Source organism: Dendrobates tinctorius, unplaced genomic scaffold (genome assembly GCF_039654945.1).
Source record: "Dendrobates tinctorius isolate UK_male_01 unplaced genomic scaffold, ASM3965494v1 ptg000036l, whole genome shotgun sequence".
NCBI classification, from domain to species: domain Eukaryota; kingdom Metazoa; phylum Chordata; class Amphibia; order Anura; family Dendrobatidae; genus Dendrobates; species Dendrobates tinctorius.
In genome coordinates, this window is record NW_027361704.1 from 9,906,165 (window position 1) to 9,931,262 (window position 25,098).

A 25,098-nucleotide genomic window follows, 5' to 3' on the forward strand; every position below is an offset into this window, starting at 1 on the left:
GTATGATCGATAGGAGTGAGACAAACAGTGCCCGATGCAGGTGTCGGCCAAAACTGCTCAGTTCAGCTCGATTGAAGGAACAGTGGCCGCGTCCGGGTTTTACACATCTACCCCCATTAATTTGAATAGGGTGTGGATGTGCAGTATCAGCCACGGCCAATATACAGTCAACAATGCTGTGTTGTGCAATTCTGTTCGACACCGGGAACAACTGATCGTTGGGTGTGCTGAGTGTTGCACTCCCACCGATAAGACATTGATGACCTAACCTATCTATTGGTATTGCTATACAGTAAAAATTATAGCTGGGTTTAAATGGAGCTTTATGATGGTACGTAGAGGGGTCTTCAACAGACCCCCAGCTGCCATAGCAACTAGAGATGGGCAGACACCTGGATGTTCGGGTCCGGTGGGTTCGGCCGAACAGTTACAAAAAGTTTGGGTTCGGGTACCAGAACAGTACCTGGACCCAAACTCAGACTGAATGGGGGGGCCCAAACATCCAGTGTTTGCCAAGCTGTTATGTGCATGACAGCGGCAAACACCACTTCTGTTCGGCAGTAAAATCATTACCGATGGTCAGACAGCTGCTGTTCCCACGCTGTCAAAAGACAGCGTGACAGTGTAGCTGTGATTGCAGGTATAAAGTGTACCTCTGATCACTGGTGTCAGCTGATGGGACTACTGCTTCCATCAGCCGACGCTTGCTGCCGCTAATAACAGCGAGAGCAGGAGCGGCTGATGGGAGTATTCATCAGCTGGCTCCTGCAATTTAAATAAAGAATAAAAAAAGTTGTGGGTTCCGTGTATTTTTGACAACCAGCCAGGTTATCCAAAAAGACCTTGGCACTGTAAGAAAAAAAAATGTCACCGCATTTCACCAGGAGAATTTGAACTGCGGTGAATTTGAACTGTGGTGTACTTGCCTCTGCACCGTGAGACTTTTTTTCACGGTGCTGAGGTCACCGCAGTTTATTTTCTGGCCGGGAATGCAGCCTCAGTGATCGGCAGAAGCCTCAATGATGTCACCTCTAGTCACTGACACTGCACTTGCAGCAACTCATTACCCAGTGGTTCTCAGCCTGGACGGTTACATCTTGGCATCGTCCAAGTTGAAAACTTATTTATCCCCCAGACATTGATTATGATGTGGGGCAGAATGACAGACAGGTTGTTGTTTTTTATTTTTGTTTTATTACAGGAGACGAGGGATTCAGTGGAATTAGGTATAACTGTGTTTGTTATTTTTAAGTGGGTTTTCTTTTATTTGAAATAAAAGACTTTATGCTGGCTGTCTTTATTTACCATTTAACCATAGGATTAGTAATGGATAAGTGTCTTATAAACTCCACCTCTCCATTACTGAGCTGTGGGCTTGATGTCACCTGACAATACAAAGGTGACATCAACCCCACAAACTTGAACCCTACTTGCCACCGCTAGAGGGAAGAGCCGGGCAAAGTGCCAGAATATTTATTTATTTTATCATAATTTGCTATATAATTGGCAATTGTAATATTCTGCACATTTTTGGGATTGCTATTGTGCTGTCATTAACAGTATGAGTTTGATTAGCTGGTTCATTATTTTATAATGTATACAATGTATATTTTATGGTGATTATTACTAAGCTTTTGTGGTAAGTATGATATATTATTTGGACACTGAATAATTGTTTTATTCAAAGGGAACCTGTCAGCAGGTTTTTAAACCCTAAACTAATGTTATCTATGTACAGTATATGAAATATTGCTGACCTCCATACCTTTGTATTAAAAGTCCAGGTCTCTGTTTTCTAATAATGCACTGATGAAGGTTTATGCATACAGAAGCCTGCAAATTCAGGGGACTTGGCCTGTATGGACAGCTTTCCAGCTCTTCAAGCCTCTTTTTCCACCAACCATCAGGCCCCTGTCTATGGCTGATAAGGAGAATTGGCATGCACATAATCAGAATTTCGAAGTGCAGGCGGAAGAAAGTGCTGGTCCCATGGAAAATGTAGTGAAAAGCTTCACCGCACACTTTTATTACACAGATACAATTACTTTATTATCATGTGAAGGTAAAACAGACATATGCTCACACTATTATAGGTGCAGGAATAGAAGCAACAAATTACGTTTCAACCGTTTCAGACAAAACACTGGCGCAGGAGCAACTGTGTGACAAAGACGATGGATGGGTCAGCATTAAATGCTTTTATTAGCAACTTCAGGCCTGCTTGTGTTGTGCTTCAGAAGCCAATCAGCAAGCCATATCTGTAACAAAACAAAATGTAAATTTTGGATCATTACTGCTTAAATGTCTCATGTGTTAACAGAAAGCATATTGTTTACATCACATTACATGTGTCTAATCTGATCAGGTTTCATTTCTATAGAATTACAAAGGGGAAATTAAAACAATGGGAATATTGAGCACTGTATGTACGGTAGATAAATTTGGGTAAATCTGACATGGAGAAGGACTTCCTAGTTTATGATAAACTTACCTGGAGCAGCCAGAGCAAGGCAGCGGTTGCCAAGGCAAACAGAATCATGGGGTGCATTAAAAGAGGTCTGGATAAACATGATGAGTGCATTATACTGCCTCTGTACAAATCCCTGGTCAGATCGCATATGTAGTACTGTGTACAGTTTTGGGCATCGGTGCTCAGGAAGGATATAATGGAACTATAGCGAGTACAAAGGAGGGCAAAAAAATTAATAAAGAGGATGGGATAGATTATCAAATTTAGGATTATTTAGTCTAGAAAAAAGATGACTGAGGGGCGATCTAATAACCATGTATAAGTATATAATAGGACAATACAAATATTTCTCCAAGGATCTGTTTATACCAAGGAAGGTGACGGTCACAAGGGGGCATTCTCTGCATCTGGAGGAGAGAAGGTTTTTCCACCAACACTGTTCTGTCTCCAACATCTGATTTATAATCCTTAATTATCTGCTTGTTAATGTTTTCAGTGTGTGTCTGGCTCCCTCTAGTGACCAGAGTCATAACTGCAGTTTTATTGTGCTTTACTTTCACTTCGCTTGTACTTTTCCCTCAGTTGCAGTGCATTCTGGTAGCCTTTTGCAAAGGATTATGGTATTTTCCCTCCAGTTCTCCATTTTCCTTCAGCCTACATTCAGGAAGCATCTCAATTCTCTTCTTCCCTTGTGATAGCATCGCTGGTACGTATTTATGCTTCCTGTATCTAATTCCTGTCTCATATTAGCCTGGTTAATTAGTCCTTCCACTGGTTAGCTATTAGTGCAGATGTTGATTTATAATGTATTATGTATATATGAATTCCTGATGTACCTTGTACTGACTGATTGTATATATTATGTTTTGCTTGTAGTTTCACTGCATCAATATACCATCACATTCAATAAAAGTACAGATTTAACCACAGTCTCCTCATTGGACCCTGGTAAGGCGGTTTAGCTGCCTGTATAGCTACATGAATTCTGCTTCATTTAGTGAGGACAGAACAAACATAGAAGAGGATTCTTTACTGTTAGGGCAGTGAGAATCTGGAATTCCTTGCCTGAGGAGGTAGTGATGGCGAACTCAGTTGAGGGGTTCAAGAGAGGGCTGGATGTCCTTCTGAAGCGTAACAATATTGTTATTAATATTGTTATTATTACAGTTATTAGGTTCTTTAGAAGGACGTACATCTGGGGATTTATTCTGATGAAATATGGACAAATGCCTTTTTTCGGCCTTGCTAACTATGTTACTATGTTAGATAAGGATCCTTGGGGGTGGATTACATAATGCATAATGTATAGTGAGTAGAGATGGGAGAACCTGAACAGTAAAATTCGGCGGCTGTACCGAACACCTACTCTTCGGGCACCGAACACGGACTTCACCAGGAAGTCTGTATTACTGTTTGGGTTCAGAATTACTGTTCGAACACCGAGTGTTTGTCACATTGTCATGTGCATGACAGCGCGGCAAACACCGCTTTTGATCGGCAGGGAAATCATCACTGCCGGTCAGACAGCCGCAGTTCCCATGCTGTCAAAAGACAGCTGGAGTGCTCAGCTGTGATTGGAGGTATAAAGTTTACCTCCGGTCACTGGTGTCAGCTGATGTGACTTCTGAACCCATCATCCGACACCTGCTACCACTAATTATAGTGACAGCAAGAGCAGCGGATGGGAGTATTCAAAAGCTGCTCCTGCGCTGTAAATAAATAATTAAAAAAAAAACGGCATAGGTTCCTCTGTATTTTTGCTTAACCAGTCAGGCCACATTCACAGCTGGGGCTGCAACCCTCAGCTGTCAAGCTTCAGCAAGGTTAGTTATCAAGAATAGAGGGGGTCCCCATGCTGTTTGTTTAATTATTTAAATAAATAAATAAAGCTGACAGCTGGGGCCTGGTATTCTCGGGCAGGTAACCCATGCCATTTTTTAAATTTATTCATATAATCAATATTCCCATTGTTTTGATTACTCACTTTTTAATTCTACAGAAGTGAAGACCACCAGAGCAGATTTGACACAAACAATGTGCATGTCAGGGTGATTGTGTAGAAAAGTAAGCATCCATTACTATGAAAAAAAAAATCTGCATACACATCTCATACGTCACCTCTTGGCGGATCAGGATCCCAGCTAGCCCCCATTATTCTCCTTTACTGGAATTATGTGGCCTATGAGAAGTTTTGACCTTTTGTAAAAGGCTATACATTATCAATTTTTATCTGTTTTAACTTTGCAAAGCATCTTCTTTATAGCCTTCTGTCCTGAATAACTATGAGTGCTTAATTTAAAAGCCAACTTACATTTCCTCTAGGCTTTTTTCAATTATCATATATGCTTTACTGGGAAACTGATGTGAAACATTTTGATAATCATATATTTCCTACAGGCTGACATAGTAGTTTAATTTCTGGCATCTGTAACTACTCATTTATGTGACGTAGAAAACCATTTTATAGCTAATTAAAACTGAAAGTCTTATGCATAAATGAACTTAACCATTTTGTGATGACTTTTTGAATTGTTCGTGCTTTTTACAGTGGGTACGGAAAATATTCAGATCCCTTTACATTTTTAACTCTTTGTTTCATTGCAACCATTTGGTAAATTCAAAAAAGTTCATTTTTTTCTCATTACTGTACGCTCTGCACCCCGTCTTGACTGAATAAAACAGAAATGTAGAAGTTTTTGCAAATTTATTATAAAAGAAAAACTGAAATATCACATGGTCATAAGTATTCAGACCCTTTGCTCAGTATTGAGTAGAAGCACCTTTTGAGCTAGTTCAGCCATGAGTCTTCTTGGGAATAATGCAAAAAAATTATCGCACCTAGATTTGGGGATCCTCTGCCATTCTTCCTTGCAGATCCTCTCCAGTTCCGTTGGGTTGGATGGTGAACGTTGGTGGACAGCCATTTTCAGGTCTCTCCAGAGATGCTCATTTGGGTTTAGGTCAGGGCTCTGGCTGGTCCAATCAAGAATGATCACAGAGTTGTTCTGAAGCCACTCATTTGTTATTTTAGCTGTGTGCTTAGGGTTATTGTCTTGTTGGAAGGTGAACCTTCGGCCAAGTCTGAGGTCCAGAGCACTCTGGAAGAGGTTTTCATCTAGGATATCTCTGTACTTGGCCGCATTCATGTTTCCTTCAATTGCAACCAGTTGTCCTGTTCCTGCAGCTGAAAAATACCCAGATAGCATGATTCTGCCACTACCATGTTTCACTGTTGGGATTGTATTGGGCAGGTGATGAGCAGTGCCTGGTTTTCTTCACACATACCGCTTAGAATTATCACTAAAAAGTCTGTCTTTGTCTCATCAGGCCAGGGAATCTTATTTCTCATAGTCTGTGAGTCCTTCATGTGTTTTTTAGCAAACTCTATACGGGCTTTCATATGTATTGCACTCAGGCTTCCATCGGGCCACTCTGCCATAAAGGCCCAACTGGTGGAGGGCTGCAGTGATAGTTGACTTTGTGGAACGTTCTTCCATCTCCCTAGTGCATCTCTGGAGCTCAGCCACAGTGATCTTGGGTTTCTTCTTTACCTCTCTCACCAAGGCTCTTCTCCCACGATTGCTCAGTTTGGCTGGACGGCGAGGTCTAGGAAGACTTCTGGTGGTCCCAAACTTCTTCCATTTAAGGATTATGGAGGCCACGGTGCTCTTAGGAACCTTGAGTACTGCAGAAATTCTTTTGTAACCTTGGACAGATCTGTGCCTTGCCAAAAGTCTGTCTCTGAGCTCCTTGGCCAGTTCTTTTGATCTCATGATTCTCATTTGGTCTGACATACACTGTGAGCTGTGAGGTCTTATATAGATAGGTGTGTGCCTTTACAAATCAAGTCCTATCAGGTTAAACACAGCTGGACTCCAATGAAGGAGTAGAACAATCTCAAGGAGGATCACAAGGAAATGGATAGCATGTGACTTAAGGGGGCTTTACACATAGCGATATCGCTAGCAATATCGCTAAAGCATCACCGATTTTCTGACGCAGCAGCGATATTGCTAGCGATATATCGCTACATGTGATACTTACCTCCGACCGACTCCCCTGCTAGTTATCGCTGATCGCGCGAGATCGGCCTGGTCCATTTCTCGTCGTTGGCTTCCTGCTGGCGCCGACGAGCGAGCCATGGAGGAAGGCGGAAGACGGACACCCTCGCCGCGTCTGAAAGGTAAGAGCGACCGCCGAGCATCGCTGCGTCGCTAGTGAGATCTGCCTATTTGGCAGCTCACTAGCGACCATTTAGTGATGCACCAGCGATCCTGACAGGGTCATATCATGATCGGGATCGCTGGTGCATCGCTAAATGTAAAGGGGCCTTTAAATATGTGTCTGAGCAAAGGGTCTGAATACTTATGACCAGTTTCAGTTTCTCTTATGACCATATTCAGTTTTTCTTTTGTTAATAAATTTGCAAAAATTTCTACATTTATGTTTTTTCCATTCAAGATGGGGTGCAGAGTGTACAATAATGAGAAAAAAAAAAAGAACTTTTTTGAATTTACCAAATTTAAAAATTTAAAGGGGTCTGAATACTTTCCGTACCCACTGTATGTGACCAAAAATACAAAAAACTGACGCCATTTTAAGAACTGAACCTCTCAAAGTGCTCAAAAATCAAAATCAAGAGTTAATTTAACCCTTTAGATGCTTCACAGGAATTAAAGCAATTAGGAAGAAACAACATTTTAATTTTTCCCACTAAAATGTCCACTTAGCCCCAAATTTTGCATTTTTACAAGGGAAACAGGAAAATGAACCACACAATTTGTTGTGCAATTTGTCCTTAAAGTACACTTATATCCAATATGTGGAGGAAAACTACTGTTTGAGCACACCGCAGGGCTTGTAAGGGAAGGAGAGCCATTTGACTTTTGGAGTGCAAAATTATCTGGAATAGGTAGACACCACGTCGTGTTTGCAGAGCTCCTGATGTCTCTAAACAGTGGAAACTCCCACACAATTGACCCTATTTTGGAAAATACACTCCTATGTAACATCTGCCTGAGGCCACAGGCTCAAAGGGCTGCCTAGAACAGACTTTGCACAAGCCACCCCCTTCTGGCAGACTCCAGAGAAATCCCAATACCCTTTAACCCCAGTACAGTGATCTGGTTTTACAATAGGACCCAGTGGAATGCTACCATGGAATGGTATGCTTCCAGAGGTAGGAATAATCGCCAAGCAGGGTCAGAGCCGAGAGGTCACGCCAAGGACAAAATCAGAATCCATAACAATAGTCAGAAACAAGCCAGTGTAAAACTAGGAATACACTAAACCAAATAGGAGCAGAAGATGCACACCTAGCCAGGGAAACACTAAGCTGTATCTGGAAGCTTCCTGAGCAGTAAGCTGAAAGCCTTTGTAGCGTGTGGTACTCTCTAATTGGTTGGATCAGTGAACTGATGTCTTCAGCTGGACAGTACTCACACCCATATTGACAGACTGGATGGCACTACAGTCAATCAAAAATTGGAAGTTAATCCGCACCTCAAATGGCCAAAGTCCTTCAAGACACTTATTAGGACGCACATCACATCCAGGGAGTTCATCCTGGAAAAAGATCCATACCAAACAGTAGAAAAGACAGCGCCTCAAATGCTGGAGAAAAAAGCAATCACATTTATTATGCCTCCTGTGGCAACGTTTCGATCCAAAGATCTTTATCAAGATAAAGATCTTCGGATTGAAACGTTGCCACAGGAGGCAGAATAAATGTGATTCCTTTTTTCACCAACGTTTGAGGCGCTGTCTTTTCTACTGTTTGGTATGGATGGCACTACAGGTCGCATCCACTCTCATGTTAGTGGCTGTATAGAGCCCGCTGTACGGAGCTTTAGGAGCTTCACAGAAGTGTATAACGCTGAGCCGTGAAAATAAAAAAAATCACATTTTTCCCACTAAAATGTTGCTTTACCTCCATTTTTTTTTCATAAGGCTAACAGGAGAAAATGAACCATATAATTTGTTGAGCAATTTCTCCTGAGTACAATGATACCCCATATGTGGTGGGAAACTACTGTTTGGGAGCACGAAAAAGCTCGAGAAAGAGTGCCAATTGAATTATGGAGCTCAATTTTGGATGGAATAGATTGTGGATGCCATGTCACATTTGAAGAGCCCGTGCCAAAACAGCAGACACCCTCACAAGTGACCCCATTTTGGAAACTATACTCCTTGAGGAATTCATCTAGGGGTGTCGTGAGCATTTTTAACCTTCAGGCAATTCACAAAATTGCATAATATTGGGCTGAGTCAATGGAAAATTACAATTTTTTTCCACTAAAATGTTGCTTTGGCCCTAAAATTTCAATTTTCAAAAGGCATAATAGGAGAAAATGAATGGTTCAGTTTGTTATGCAATTTCTCCTGAGTGCACCAATACCCCATGTGTGGTTGAAAGCTACTTTTGAGGCACAGTGCAAAACTCAGAAAGGAAGAAGCACCATATTGTAGTGCAGATTTTGCTGGAATGGTTTAAGGGTGCCATGTCACATTGGCAGAGCAGAGAACAGCGAAACCCCCAGATAAGTGACCTCATTTTACGACACCTCTCAATAAATTCATCTAGGGGTGCAGTGATCATATTGACACCAAAGGTGAGTCACGGAATTTTATACCATTGGGCGATGAAGAAAAAACAATTACATTTTTGCCACAACATTTTTGATTCAGCCCCAGATTTTATATTTTTTACATGGGAAAATGGGTAAAAAAACAGCACGAAAATTTGTCACAAAATTTCTGCTGAACATGGCAATACCCCATATGTGGCTACACAGTGCTGCTTAGCCACACAGTGAGACTAGGAATGGAAGGAGCATATATGAGTCTTGGAGAACAAACATAGAATAGTTTGAGGACTCCATATATAGAGTCTCTAAATGCCAGAAGAGCAGAATCCCCCCTGAAGTAACCTCATTTTAGAAATTACACCCTTGCTGGGTGTTTGACAGAACCAAGCAACAGTGAATGTTGCTAAGAGAAAATTGCAAATCTGCCATTGTAGGGCCCAGTACGTTGTAGTGCCTATACATTGTGCCTTTCTTGTGCTTCTGGAGACATTGACCCCGTGGGCTCTCATCACTACAGAGATGCCAAAAAAGTGGATGCTAAATGTAATTAAAGCAGACTGTGTGATATGTGGATCTGGGAGCATAGAATTTGATGGATTTCTTTTGGTGCGATGGGAACCATAGCGCTTTTACAGAACCTTTGTGCTACCAGTAAAGTGGCATCCCCCTATATTTCCATTGACAGATGACAGACCTGAGTGAAGCTTATTTTGTGGATTGAGTTGACACTTTTGTTGGGAACATTTTACATAAAATTTTAGATCACATTTATCTTGTGCTCTATGCCAAGAACTTGCATCGTGGTTTCCATTTAAATCATCTGAATTACTTGATTAAGATGAAACCCCTAACAGGTCCATTCACCATAATGAGGCAGCAGAGTTAGGCTATGTGCACACGATGCATTTTTGATGCGTTTTTGCAGCTTTTTTTACACACTGACATACTCCAAAAACGCAATGGAATACTAAAGCAAGGTAATGCAATGACAATCTTGAAGTGTTGTGCACTTGATCCGTAAATTTCCGTCCGTATTTGCAGAGTTTTATTTTCTACAGCATGTCAATTATTTTTGCATTTCTTCAGCGTTTTTGACTCATTGACTTCAACTGAGTCAGTCAAATCTGCAGCAAAAATGCAGGTGTAAAAAGGTTTGCGTATTTGCTGTGGATTTGCTGCAGATTTCCTGCCAAAAGCACTGCAGAATTGTCAAAGAAAATGATGTCAGAAGGACAAAGAGTGTGTGAGCGGAGAATATGTGTGAGCGCAGAATGTGTGTCTGTCTGCGGGTGTCTGTATGTGTGTGTACCCATGCAGCGAACAGTCCATAGTGATTTTATTTAGGCGTCATCTAATGAGACTACTACTCCCATCCGGCTATGTCTGCTGTCACATATAACAGAGACAGCATGAGCCGATGATGGGAGAATAGTCTCATCATTCAGCGCCTGAGTTCAATTGTAAAAAAAAAAATCAAAACATTGACATAATCACATACATATTCACATACAAAATACATACTCACTGAATACCTAATCCCCGATGCCTGCATCTTCTGCAAGCAATCAAAAATAATAAACCAACGTATACTCCCTGTCTGTCGTAGTCCATTTAACTCCTAGTGTTCCAAGTCGATGTCACCCGGCCCCCGGCGATACACTGACAGGAAGTAATCACTCCCGCAGTGTATCACTGAGCCGCCATGATAGTTCACCGTAGTACATCAGCTGATCAGCAATAGATTTGTTTTTTTAAATACCGTTCACCATGTGATAAAATTGATACGGCAGCCTGAGTCTTTGGGTCAGTACGATTACAGTGATACCAAATTTATATATTTTTTTTCCGCTTTTACACAATAAAAACAATTTTATAAAAAAATAACTTTTTGCATGGCTTTATTCTGAAAACTATAGCTGTTAGGCTGGAGTCAGACACAACATATAAAAATACGGACCGCATTTTACGGTCGTAATACGCAGAAATGTTCCCTGAATAGTGATCTGTATGTCATCCGTTGTCAAGGTGTGGCTCCGTTTTTTGTGCATGTAAACATCCGTATGACATCCGTATTGCATCTGTATGCCGAGATTTTCTCGCAGGCTTGCAAAATGGACATATAATGACAGGTTATAAGACAAACGAAAGAATAGCTACAGACACATAGAATAAATAAATATATTTATATATATATATATATATATATATATATTAATTAATATTTCACTGACGTCCCTGGCTAACCAGATTTGAACTGATGGGCCAGGGAAAAAGTTCACAAACTTTCCCACGCTCATTATTTCATCTCCGGTCACCCGGGGAGGCTGCGCAGAGAAGAACTAATTCATTCTGGCAATGGTTTATAGCAGGCTGGTCGCATTAGCACCGATCCCGTTGTAAACCAGTTAACCCCTTCTGATGGATTGCAACGGGGGACCTGACTGACCAGCAGAGACGTATGTATACTGTTGCTTTTTTTTTTTTTTTTTTTACAGGACCATGTTTTTTTTTATGGATTAGCAGAGGACTAAATTTGCTCAAAAATTGGTGTCTTTATTTCATTAAAAGAATTTTTAAATAATGTCTGTGGTTTTTTTTAACCCTTTACTAGTCTATGGTTAATAATGGAGAGATGTCTTATTGACACCTCTCCATTAGTAAACTGGCTTAATGTCACCTTCCAATTATTATTAACCCATTAGCCACTGCTACAAGGCAATGAGAATAGAGAGGCTAAGTGCCAGAAAAGGTGCATCTTATAGATGCGCCTTTTCTGGGGTGTCTGGGGGCAGATTTTTGTAGCCGGTGGGGCCAAAAACAATGGTCCCTCTCAAGGCTATTAATATCTGCCCTCACTCACTGGCTTTCCCTCTCTGGTTGAGAATTTACCGCAGGAGCCCAGGCATTTTATTTCAACGAATTAACTCCTTAATTTAACACCTAGATGTCCCAAATTTTACACAAATACCCTAATCTAATTATTAGTCAAAGACATATAAAATATAAATGAAATTAAATTATTTACTGTATGTAAACCATCTGTCATTTCTTGTCGGGTTTTGGAATGATTTTACAGAAGCCGGCAATTGATTTAGCAGCTATTCTGCTATGTAGAACTCTATGAAATATATATATACAGTGCGTTGCGAAAGTATTCTGCCCCCTGGAACTTTTCAACCTTTTCCCACATATCATGCTTCAAACATAAAGATACCAAATGTAAATTTTTGGTGAAGAATCAACAACAAGTGGGACACAGTTGTGAAGTTGAACGAAATTTAGAGCTCTGTATGCATCATTCTGTACCATTTTATTAAGAGGTAAAGTTTGCCCAAGAGAAAATGAATTTCCAGACATTTCTGGCCTTTTTTGCACAGTGTTGGCAGCTGTGATTTTCATCTTCTTGGTGGGGATGTGGGAAATTTCCAAGTCATCATCAATACCATCATTGTCCATATCTTGTAAAGAGGAAAACTGTTGATTCCCTGGTCCGTGGTTAACAACATTTACAGTGCATTGCGAAAGTATTTGGCTCCAGGAACGTTTCAACCTTTTCCCATATATCATGCTTCAAACACAAAGATAACAAATGTAAGTTTTTGTGAAGAATCAACAAGTGGAACACAATTGCGAAGTTGAACGAAATGTATAGCTTATTTTAAATTTTTGGGTAAATTCAAAAACTGAAAAGTGGGGCGTGCAATATTATTCAGCCCCTTTACTTTCAGTGCAGCAAACTCACTCCAGAAGTTCATTGTGGATCTCTGAATGATCCAATGTTGTCCTAAATGACTAATGATGATAAATATAATCCACCTGTGTGTAATCAAGTCTCCGTATAAATGCACCTGCTTTGTGATAGTCTCAGGGTTCTGTTTGAAGCACAGAGAGCATCATGAAGACCAAGGAACAAAACAGGCAGGTCCGTGATACTGTTGTGGAGAGGTTTAAAGCCGTATTTGGATACAAAATGATTTCCAAAACTGTAAACATCCCAAGGAGCACTATGCAAGCGATCAAATTGAAATGGAAGGAGTATCATACCACTGCAAATCTACCAAGACCCGGCCGTCTCTCTAAACTTTCATCTCAAACAAGGAGAAGACTGATCAGAGATGCAGCCAAGAGGCCCATGATCACTCTGGATGAACTGCAGAGATCTACAGCTGAGGTGGGACAGTCTATCCATAGGACAACAATCAGTTGTACACTACACAAATCTGGCCTTTATGGAAGAGTGGCAAGAAGAAAGCCATTTCTCAAAGATATCCATAAAAAGTGTCATTTAAAGTTTGCAACAAGCCACCTGGGAGACACACCAAACATGTGGATGGAAGAAGGTGCTCTGGTCAGATGAAACCAAAATCAAACTTTCTGGCAACAATGCCAAACGATTAGTGTTGAGTGATACCATCCCATATTCAGAAATATCGGCTAGGATTGGATCGGCCCGATACACCAAAAAGTATCGGTATCGCCGATTCCGATACCGGAAGTCCCATTCAAGTAAATGGGACAGAAATATCGGAATTAAAAAAAACCCCTTTCTTGCCTTGTACATCCTGTTTGGGAGGGGGAAGAGTGTGGGCGGTGCATGGGTGGACACTGTGCGTGTCTGAGTGTGCGGGCGGGGTCTGTGCGGGCCTCTCGGGGGTCTGTGCCGACTGTCGGGGGCCTGTGCCGGCTGCCGGTGGTCTGTACGGGCCTCTTGGGGGTCTGTGCCAACTGTCGGGGGCCTGTGCCGGCTGCCGGTGGTCTGTACGGGCCTCCCGGGGGTCTGTGCCGACTGTCGGGGGCCTGTGCCGGCTGCAGGTGGTCTGTACGCGCCTCTCGGGGGTCTGTGCCGACTGTCGGGGGCCTGTGCTGGCTGCCGGAGGTCTGTACAGGCCTCTCGGGGGTCTGTACAGGCCTGTCAGGGGCCTGTGCCGGCTGCCGGTGGTCTGTATGGGCCTCTCGGGGGCCTGTGCCGGCTGCTGGGGGCCTGTGCAGGCCTGCCGGGGGTCGTGTGTGTGTGCAGGCATCGTCCGATGGGACTACAAGTCCCATCGGGGGATGCCTGCTACAATGACAGTGACTGACTGACACATTAGCCAATGATTGGACAGTAGTAGTCCCATCATCCGGCTAATGTGTTGAATGTAAAAAAAAACAAAAAACAAAACATACTACATACATACTACATATCTACTACATTCATACAACATACATACATACTACATACATGCTACATATATACTACATTCATACAACATACATATACACTACATACATACTACATATATACTACATTCATACAACATACATACATACTACATACATGCTACATATATACTACATTCATACAACATACATATATACTACATACATGCTACATATATACTACATTCATAGAACATATATACTACATACATGCTACATATATACTACATTCATACAACATACATATATACTACATACATGCTACATATATACTACATTCATACAACATACATATATACTACATACATACTACATGTATACTACATTCATACAACATACATACATACTACATATATACTACATTCATACAACATACAACATACATACATACATACTACATACATGCTACATACTGTATATACTACATTCATACAACATACATATATACTACATACATACTACATATATACTACATTCATACAGCATACATACTACATATATACTACATTCATACAACATACATACATACTACATACATACTACATATATACTACATTCATACAACATACATACATACTACATACATGCTTCATATATACTACATTCATACAACATACATACATACTACATACATGCTACATATATACTACATTCATACAACATACATACATACTACATACATGCTACATATATACTACATTCATACAACATACATATATACTACATACATACTACATGTATACTACATTCATACAACATACATACTACATACATGCTACATATATACAGCATACATACATACTACATACATACTTCATATATACTACATTCATACAACATACATACATACTACATACTACATACATGCTACATATATACTACATTCAAACAACATACATATATACTACATACATGCTTCATATATACTACATTTCATACAACATACATACATAGTACATACTACATACATACAACATGCTACAGACATACAACATACATACATACTACATACTGCATACATACTACATACATACTACATACAATACATTCATACATTCATACAATACATACATATAGACATACAGTACATATAATATAGAGTACATACTCACCATCACTTGTCACTTTGATCCCCGAAGCCAGTGTCATCTATAAAAAAATTAGAAAATAACAAACAACCGATATACTTCCTGATCCGCAGAAATCCACGAGGGTCCCACGCCGATTTCCCGTGGAGAACAGCAGCATCAGCTGATGCGACCGCTCTCTAGGGGCTTCAATAATCCAATGACGGGAGGTAGGTATCCTTCCACACTGTATTCCTCCGCCACTGTAAAAAAATAGTCCCATGTCTCACTTTTGGCATTGCTGTGTGAGAAAGTTCCCACGCAGCTTTTGCCATAAAGTGAGACTAGGGACTATTTTTTTTACAGTGGCGGAGGAATACAGTGCGGAAGGATATCTACCTCCTGTCATTGGATTCCTGGAGCCCCCTAGAGAGCAGTCGCATCAGCTAATGCTGCTGTTCTCCATGGGAAATCGGTGTGGGACCCTTGTGGATTTCTGCGGATCAGGGAGTATATCGCTTGTTTGTTATTTTCTAATTTTTTATAGATGGCTTTGGGGATCAAAGTGACAAGTGATGGTGAGTATGTACTCTATGTTATATGTACTGTATGTCAATGAATGTATTGTATGAATGTATTGTATGCAGTATGTATGTAGTATGTATGCAGTATGTAGTATGTATGTATGTTGTATGTCTGTAGCATGTTGTATGTATGTAGTATGTACTATGTATGTATGTTGTATGAATGTAGTATGTATGTAGTATGTATGTATGTTGCATGAATGTAGTATATATGAAGCATGTATGTAGTATGTAGAATGTATGTTGTATGAATGTAGTATATATGTAGTATGCATGTAGTATATATGTATGTTGTATGAATGTAGTATATATGTAGCATGTATGTAGCATGTATGTATGTTGTATGAATGTAGTATATATGTAGCATGTATGTATTATGTATGTTGTATGAATGTAGTATATATGAAGTATGTATGTAGTATATATGTATGTTGTATGAATGTAGTATATATGTAGTATGTATGTAGTATGTATGTATGTTGTATGAATGTAGTATGTATGTAGTATGTATGTAGTATGTATGTTGTATGAATGTAGTATATATGTAGCATGTATGTAGTATGTATGTTGTATGAATGTAGTATATATGTAGTATGTATGTATTATGTAGTATGTATGTATGTTGTATGAATGTAGTATACACTCACTGGCCACTTTATTAGGTACACCTGTCCAACTGTGTGTTAAGACTTAATTTCTAATCAGCCAATCACATGGCGGCAACTCAGTGCATTTAGGCATGTAGACATGGTCAAGACAATCTCCTGCAGTTCAAACCGAGCATCAGTATGGGGAAGAAAGGTGATTTGAGTGCCTTTGAACGTGGCATGATTGTTGGTGCCAGAAGGGCTGGTCTGAGTATTTCAGAAACTGCTGATCTACTGGGATTTTCACGCACAACCATCTCTAGGGTTTACAGAGAATGGTCCGAAAAAGAAAAAAAATCCAGTGAGCGGCAGTTCTGTGGCCGGAAATGCCTTGTTGATGCCAGAGGTCAGAGGAGAATGGGCAGACTGGTTCGAGCTGATAGAAAGGCAACAGTGACTCAAATTGCCACCCGTTACAACCAAGGTAGGCAGAAGAGCATCTCTGAACGCACAGTGCGTCGAACTTTGAGGCAGATGGGCTACAGCAGCAGAAGACCACACCGGGTACCACTCCTCTCAGCTAAGAACAGGAAACTGAGGCTACAATTTGCACAAGCTCATCGAAATTGGACAGTAGAAGATTGGAAAAACGTTGCCTGGTCTGATGAGTCTCGATTTCTGCTGCGACATTCGGATGGTAGGGTCAGAATTTGGCGTAAACAACATGAAAGCATGGATCCATCCTGCCTTGTATCAACGGTTCAGGCTGGTGGTGGTGGTGTCATGGTGTGGGGAATTTTTTCTTGGCACTCTTTGGGCCCCTTGGTACCAATTGAGCATCGTTGCAACGCCACAGCCTACCTGAGTATTGTTGCTGACCATGTCCATCCCTTTATGACCACAATGTACCCAACATCTGATGGCTACTTTCAGCAGGATAATGCGCCATGTCATAAAGCTCGAATCATCTCAGATTGGTTTCTTGAACATGACAATGAGTTCACTGTACTCAAATGGCCTCCTCAGTCACCAGATCTCAATCCAATAGAGCATCTTTGGAATGTGGTGGAACGGGAGATTCGCATCAGGGATGTGCAGCCGACAAATCTGCGCCAACTGTGTGATGCCATCATGTCAATATGGTCCAAAATCTCTGAGGAATGCTTCCAGCACCTTGTTGAATCTCTGCCACGAAGAATTGAGGCAGTTCTGAAGGCAAAAGGGGGTCCAACCCGTTACTAGCATGGTGTACCTAATAAAGTGGCCAGTGAGTGTATATGTAGTATGTATGTAGTATGTTGTATGAATGTAGTATATATGTAGTATGTATGTAGTATGTTTGTATGTTGTATGAATGTAGTATATATGTAGTATGTATGTTGTATGAATGTAGTATATATGAAGTATGTACAGTCATGGCCAAAAGTATTGACACCCCTGCAATTCTGTCAGATAATATTCAGTTTCTTCCTGAAAATTCTTTGGTATTATTATCTTCATTTAATTTGTCTTGAATGAAAAAACACAAAAGAGAATGAAGCAAAAAGCAAAACATTGATCATTTCACACAAAACTCCAAAAATGGGCCGGACAAAAGTATTGGCACCCTCAGCCTAATACTTGGTTGCACAACCTTTAGCCAAAATAACTGCGACCAACTGCTTCCGGTAACCATCAATGAGTTTCTTACAATGCTCTGCTGGAATTTTAGACCATTCTTCTTTGGCAAACTGCTCCAGGTCCCTGATATTTGAAGGGTGCCTTCTCCAAACTGCCATTTTTAGATTTCTCCACAGGTGTTCTATGGGATTCAGGTCTGGACTCATTGCTGGCCACCTTAGAAGTCTCCAGTGCTTTCTCTCAAACCATTTTCTAGTGCTTTTTGAAGTGTGTTTTGGGTTATTGTCCTGCTGGAAGACCCATGACCTCTGAGGTAGACCCAGCTTTCTCACACTGGGCCCTAAATTATGCTGCAAAATTTGTTGGTAGTCTTCTGACTCCATAAAGCCATGCACACGGTCAAGCAGTCCAGTGCCAGAGGCAGCAAAGCAACCCCAAAACATCAGGGAACCTCCGCCATGTTTGACTGTAGGGACCGTGTACTTTTCTTTGAATGTCTCTTTTTTCTCCTGTAAACTCTATGTTGATGCTTTTGCCCTAAAAGCTCTACTTTTGTCTCATCTGACCAGAGAACATTCTTCCAAAATGTTTTAGGCTTTTTCAGGTAAGTTTTGGCAAACTCCAGCCTGGCTTTTTTATGTCTCGGGGTAAGAAGTGGAGTCTTCCTGGGTCTCCTACCATACAGTCCCTTTTCATTCAGATGCCGACGGATAGTATGGGTTGACACCGTTGTACCCTCGGACTGCAGGGCAGCTTGAACTTGTTTGGATGTTAGTGGAGGTTCTTTATCCAACATCCGCACAATCTTGCATTGAAATCTCTTGTCAATTTTTCTTTTCTGGCCACATCTAGAGAGGTTAGCCACAGTGCCATGGGCTTTAAACTTCTTGATGACACTGCGCACGGTAGACACAGGAACATTCAGGTCTTTGGAGATGGACTTGTAGCCTTGATATTGCTCATGCTTCCTCACAATTTGGTTTCTCAAGTCCTCAGACAGTTCTTTGGTCTTCTTTCTTTTCTCCATGCTCAATGTGGTACACACAAGGACACAGGACAGAGGTTGAGTCAACTTTAATCCATGTCAACTGGCTGCAAGTGTGATTTAGTTATTGCCAACACCTGTTAGGTGCCACAGGTAAGTTATAGGTGCTGTTAATTACACAAATTAGAGAAGCATCACATGATTTTTCGAACAGTGCCAATACTTTTGTCCACCCTCTTTGTTATGTTTGGTGTGGAATTATATCCAATTTGGCTTTAGGACAATTCTTTTTGTGTTTTTTCATTTAAGACAAATTAAATGAAGATAATAATACCAAAGAATTTGTGTTTGCAATCATTTTCAGGAAGAAACTGAGTATTATCTGACAGAATTGCAGGGGTGTCAATACTTTTGGCCATGACTGTATGTAGTATATATGTATGTTGTATGAATGTAGTATATATGTAGCATGTATGTAGTATGTATGTATGTTGTATGATTGTAGTATGTATGTAGTATGTTGTATGAATGTAGTATATATGTAGTATGTATGTAGTATGTTTGTATGTTGTATGAATGTAGTATATATGTAGTATGTATGTAGTATATATGTATGTTGTATGAATGTAGTATATATGAAGTATGTATGTAGTATATATGTATGTTGTATGAATGTAGTATATGTGTAGCATGTATGTAGTATGTATGTATGTTGTATGAATGTAGTATATATGTAGTATGTATGTAGTATATATGTATGTTGTATAAATGTAGTATATATGTAGTATGTATGTAGTATGCAGTATGTATGTATGTTGTATGAATGTAGTATATATGTAGCATGTATGTAGTATGTATGTATGTTGTATGAATGTATTATATATGTAGTATGTATGTAGCATATATGTATGTTGTATGAATGTAGTATATATGCAGCATGTATGTAGTATGTATGTTGTATGAATGTAGTATGTATGTAGTATGTATGTATGTTGTATGAATGTAGTATATATGTAGCATGTATGTAGTATGTATGTATGTTTGTAGTATATATGTAGTATGTATGTAGTATATATGTATGTTGTATGAATGTAGTATATATGTAGCATGTATGTAGTATGTATGTTGTAGGAATGTAGTATATATGTAGCATGTATGTAGCATGTAGTATGTATGTATGTTGTATGAATGTAGTATATATGTATGTAGTATGTTTTTTTTTTTTTTTACATTCTACACATTAGCCGGATGATGGGACTACTACTGTCCCATCATTGGCTAATGTGTCAATCACTGTCATTGTAGCAGGCATCGCCTGATGGGACTTGTAGTCCCATCGGACGATGCCTGCACACACACAAGACCCCCGGCAGGCCCGTACAGACCACCGGCAGCCGGCACAGGCCTCCGGCAGTCGGCACAGACCACCGACAGCCGGCACAGGCCCCCGAGAGGCCCGTACAGACCACCGGCAGCCGGCACAGGCCGCCGACAGGCCTGTACAGACCCACGAGAGGCCCGTACAGACCACCGGCAGCCGGCACAGGCCCCCGAGAGGCCCGTACAGACCACCGGCAGCCGGCACAGACCCCCGACAGTCGGCACAGACCCCCCGCAGTCGGCACAGACCGCACATCATGATGCGCACAGACCGCGCATCATGATGACATCATTTCAGCAGCCAACCACAGCCACAACAGTGGCTCATTGCATTATGGGGACTTTCGATACCGGTATCTGATATTGAAAAAATATCGGTACTCGGTATCGGAATTCCGATAGAGCGAATATCGGCCGATACCCGATATTTGCAGTATCGGAATGCTCAACACTACAAACGATATGTTTGGCATAAAGGCAACACAGCTCATCACCCTGAATACACCATCCCCTCTGTTAAACATGGTGGTGGCAGCATCATGGTTTGGGCTTGCTTTTCTTCAGCAGGGACAGGGAAGATGGTTAAAATTGATGGGAAGATGGATGGAGCCAAATGCAGGACTATTCTTGAAGAAAACCTGTTGGAGTCTGCAAAAGACCTGAGACTGGGACGGAGATTTGTCTTCCAACAAGACAATGATCCCAAACATAAAGCAAAATCTACAATGGAATGGTTCACAAATAAACATATGGCCAAGTCAAAGTCCAGACCTGAATCCAATCGAGAATCTGTGGAAAGAGCTGAAAACTGCTGTTCACAAATGATCTCCATCCACTGACTGAGCTCGAGCTGTTTGCCAAGCAAGAATGGGCAAGAATTTCAGTCTCTCGATGTACAAAACATAGATACATACCCCAAGCGACTTGCAGCTGTAATCGCAGCAAAAGGTGGCGCAACAAAGCATTAAGTTAAAGGGGCCGAATAATATTGCACGCCCCACTTTTCAGTTTTTGAATTTAACCAAAAATTTAAAATAGCCAATAAATTTCATTCAACTTTACAATTGTGTCCCACTTGTTGTTGATTCTTCACCAAAAATTTACATTAGGTATCTTTATGTTTGAGCACGATATTTGGGAAAAGGTTGAAAAGTTCCAGAGGGCCGAATACTTTCACAAGACACTGTATATATATATATATATATATATATATATATATGTGTGTGTGTCTCAATGACATGTATATATACAGTATATATATATATACATACATACTGTATGTATTCTATGTGTATATATCTATTCTTTCCTTTCTTTATTAAACATGTCAGTGTGATTTTACTGTATCGCAAAATGAATTGCCAGGTTTTGTTAACCCTTTCCTAACATCTGACATACTATCCCGTCCATAGGACCCGGGACCCTATGCCCATGGACGGGATAGTACGTCATAGCGGTCAGCGGCGCTCACGGGGGGAGCGCCGCTGATCACGGCCGGGTGTGAGCTGATTGTGATAGCTGTGATAGCTGACACCCGGCACTATGTGTCAGGGGCGGTCATGAACCGCCCCCGGGACGATAACCCCTGGCACACTGCGATCAAACACGATTGCAGTGTACCGGGGGATTGCACTGTCCCCTGGGACAGTGTAATAAAGTAAAAAAAAAAGTGTAAAAATAATTTATAAAAAAAATCGCTAAATAGATTTTTTTAAAAAAATATTCCCTAATAAATTGATTTTTTTGGAAATGAAAAAACAAAACAAAACAATAAAAGTACACATATTTAGTATCACCGCGTCCGTAACGACCCGCCCTATAAAACTGTCCCATTAGCGAACCACTTAAAAAATAAAAATAAAAAACAAAGCAAAAAATAATGCTTTGTTATCATACCGCTGAACAAAAAGTGCAATAACGCACAATCATAAAAACGGATATAAATAACCATGGTACCGCTGAAAACGTCATCTTGTCCCGCAAAATATGAGCTGCCACACAGCATCATCAGCGAAAAAATAAAAAAGTTATAGCTTGCAGAATAAAGCAATGCAAAAATAATTATTTTTTATATAAAATTGTTTTCATTGTATAAAAGCTACAAAACGTAAAAAAAGACATAAATGAGGTATCGCTGTAATCGTACTGACCCGAATAATTAAACCGCCTTATCAATTTTACCGCACACGGAACGATGTAAACGCACCCCCCCAAAAGAAATTCTTGAAAAGCTGGTTTTTGTTCATTCTGCATCCCAAAAATCGGAATAAAAAGTGATCAAAAAATGTCACGTGCCCGAAAATGGTACCAATAAAAACGTTAACTCATCCCGCCAAAAATAAGAGCTCACATGACTCTGTGGGTCAAAATATGGAAAAATTATAGCTCTCAAAATGTGATGATGCAAAAACTATTTTTATAATAAAAAGCGTCTTTTAGCGTATGACAGCTGCCAAACATAAAAACCCACCATAAATAGTAAATCAAACCCCCCCTTTATCACCCCCTTAGTTAGGGAAAAATAATATAATTAAAAAAATGTATTTATTTCCATTTTCCCATTAGGGTTAGGGTTAGGGCTAGGGGTAGGGCTAGGGTTAGGGCTGAGATTAGGGTTAGGGGTGTGTTGGGGTTAGGGTTGGAGTTAGAATTGGGGGGTTTACACTGTTTGGGCACATCAGGTGCTCTCCACATGCAACATGGCGTCTGATCTCAATTCCAGCCAATTCTGCGTTGAAAAAGTTAAATGGTGCTCTTTCCCTTCCAAGCTCTGCCATGCGCCCAAACAGTGTTTTACCCCCACATATGAGGTATCAGCGTACTCAGGACAAATTGCAAAACAACTTTTGGGGTCCAATTTATCCTGTTACCCTTAGGAAAATAAAAAATTGGGGGCAAAAATATCATTTTTGTGGAAAAAAAAATGACTTTTTATTTTCATGACAAACTTCTGTGAAGCACTTGGGGGTTCAAAGTGCTCACCACACATCTAGATAAGTTCCGTGGGGGGTCTAATTTCCAAAATGGGGGTCACTTATGGGGAGTTTCAACAGTTTAGGCACATCAGAGGCTCTCCAAACACGACATGACACCCGCAGACCATTCCATCAAAGTCTGCATTTCAAAACGTCACTACTTCCCTTCTGAGCCCTGACGTGTCCCCATACAGTCGTTTTATCCCACATATGGGGAATCAGCGTACTAAGGACAAATTGGACAACAACTTTTGGGGTCCAATTTCTCCTGTTACCCTTGGGAAAATAAAAAAATTGGGAACTAAAAGATCATGTTTGTGGAAAAAATATGATTTTCTTATTTACACGCCCGGGCGTTATAAACTTCTGTGAAGCACTGGGGGGTTCAAAGTGCTCACCACACATCTAGATAAGTTCCTTAGGGGGTCTAGTTTCCAAAATGGGGTCACTTGTGGAGAGTTTCCACTGTTTAGGTACATCAGGGGCTCTCCAAACGTGACATGACGTCCGATCTGAATTCCAGCCAATTTTGCATCAAAAAAGTCAAACGGCGCTCCTTCCCTTCTGAGCTCTACCATGCACCGAAACAGTGGTTCCCCCCCACATATCAGCGTACTCAGGACAAATTGCACAACAACTTTTGCAGTCCAATTTCTCCTGTTACCCTTGGTAAAATAAAAAAAATTGGACCTGAAGTAATTATTTTGTGAAAAAAAGTTAAATGTTCATTTTTTTTAAACATTCAAAAAATTCCTGTGAAGCATCTGAAGGGTTAATAAACTTCTTGAATGTGGTTTTGAGCACCTTGAGGGGTGCAGTTTTTAGAATGGTGTTACTTTTGGGTATTTTCTGTCATATAGACCCCTCAAAGTGGCTTCAAATGTGATGTGGTCAGTAAAAATAAAATGGTGTTGCAAAAATGAAAAATCGCTGGTCAACTTTTAACCCTTATAACTTCCTAACAAAAAAAAATCTGGTTCCAAAATTGTGCTGATGTAAAGTAAACATATGTGAAATGTTACTTATTAAGTTTTTTGTGTGATTTAAGGGCATAAAAATTCAATGTTGGAAAATTGCTAAATTTTCAAAATTTTCGCCATATTTCCGTTTTTTTCACAAATAAACGAAAGTTATATCAATGAAATTTTACCACTAACATGAAGTACAATATGTCACGAGAAAATATTGTCAGAATCAGTGGGATCCATGGAAGCATTTCAGAGTTATTACCTCATAAAGGGACAGTGGTCAGAATTGTAAAAATTGGCCCGGTCATGAACGTGCAAACCACCCTTGGGGGTAAAGGGGTTAAAAGACACCGGTGCATATTTCTCGCAAGTCACACGTCTGGTCCGTGTGTAATCCGTATTTTTCTCGCCCCCATTGACTTGCATTGGCGTATTTTTGGAGGAATACGCTGACAATCGCAGCATGCTGAGATTTTCTCAGCCCATAAAAAAGGCCGAGAAATATACGGCTGATGGGAGCACTATTCCACTTTTTGTTTGGTGGTATGATAAAACAGCATTTTTTACCATGTTTTTGTTTTATTTTTTTACTGTGTTTACTGAAAGGGTTAACTAGTGTGAAAGTTTTATAGGTCGGGTCATTCCAGATGCTGCTGTACCAAATATGTGTACTTTA

General features: G+C 40.4%; 1 protein-coding gene across 6 annotated transcripts in view; it reads right to left on the bottom strand.

The window, feature by feature from the left end:
- Positions 1-1,987: 1,987 nt before the first annotated feature.
- NME5 (NME/NM23 family member 5) overlaps positions 1,988-25,098 on the bottom strand; it is a 235,439-nt gene continuing 212,328 nt past the window's right edge. For all 6 annotated transcript variants that reach the window (XM_073573716.1, XM_073573715.1, XM_073573714.1 and 3 more), the window contains one exon: positions 1,988-2,258. In XM_073573716.1, the coding sequence (XP_073429817.1) occupies positions 2,190-2,258 (69 nt within the window). In that variant the 3' untranslated portion in view covers positions 1,988-2,189. The remainder of the gene's footprint in view (positions 2,259-25,098) is intronic.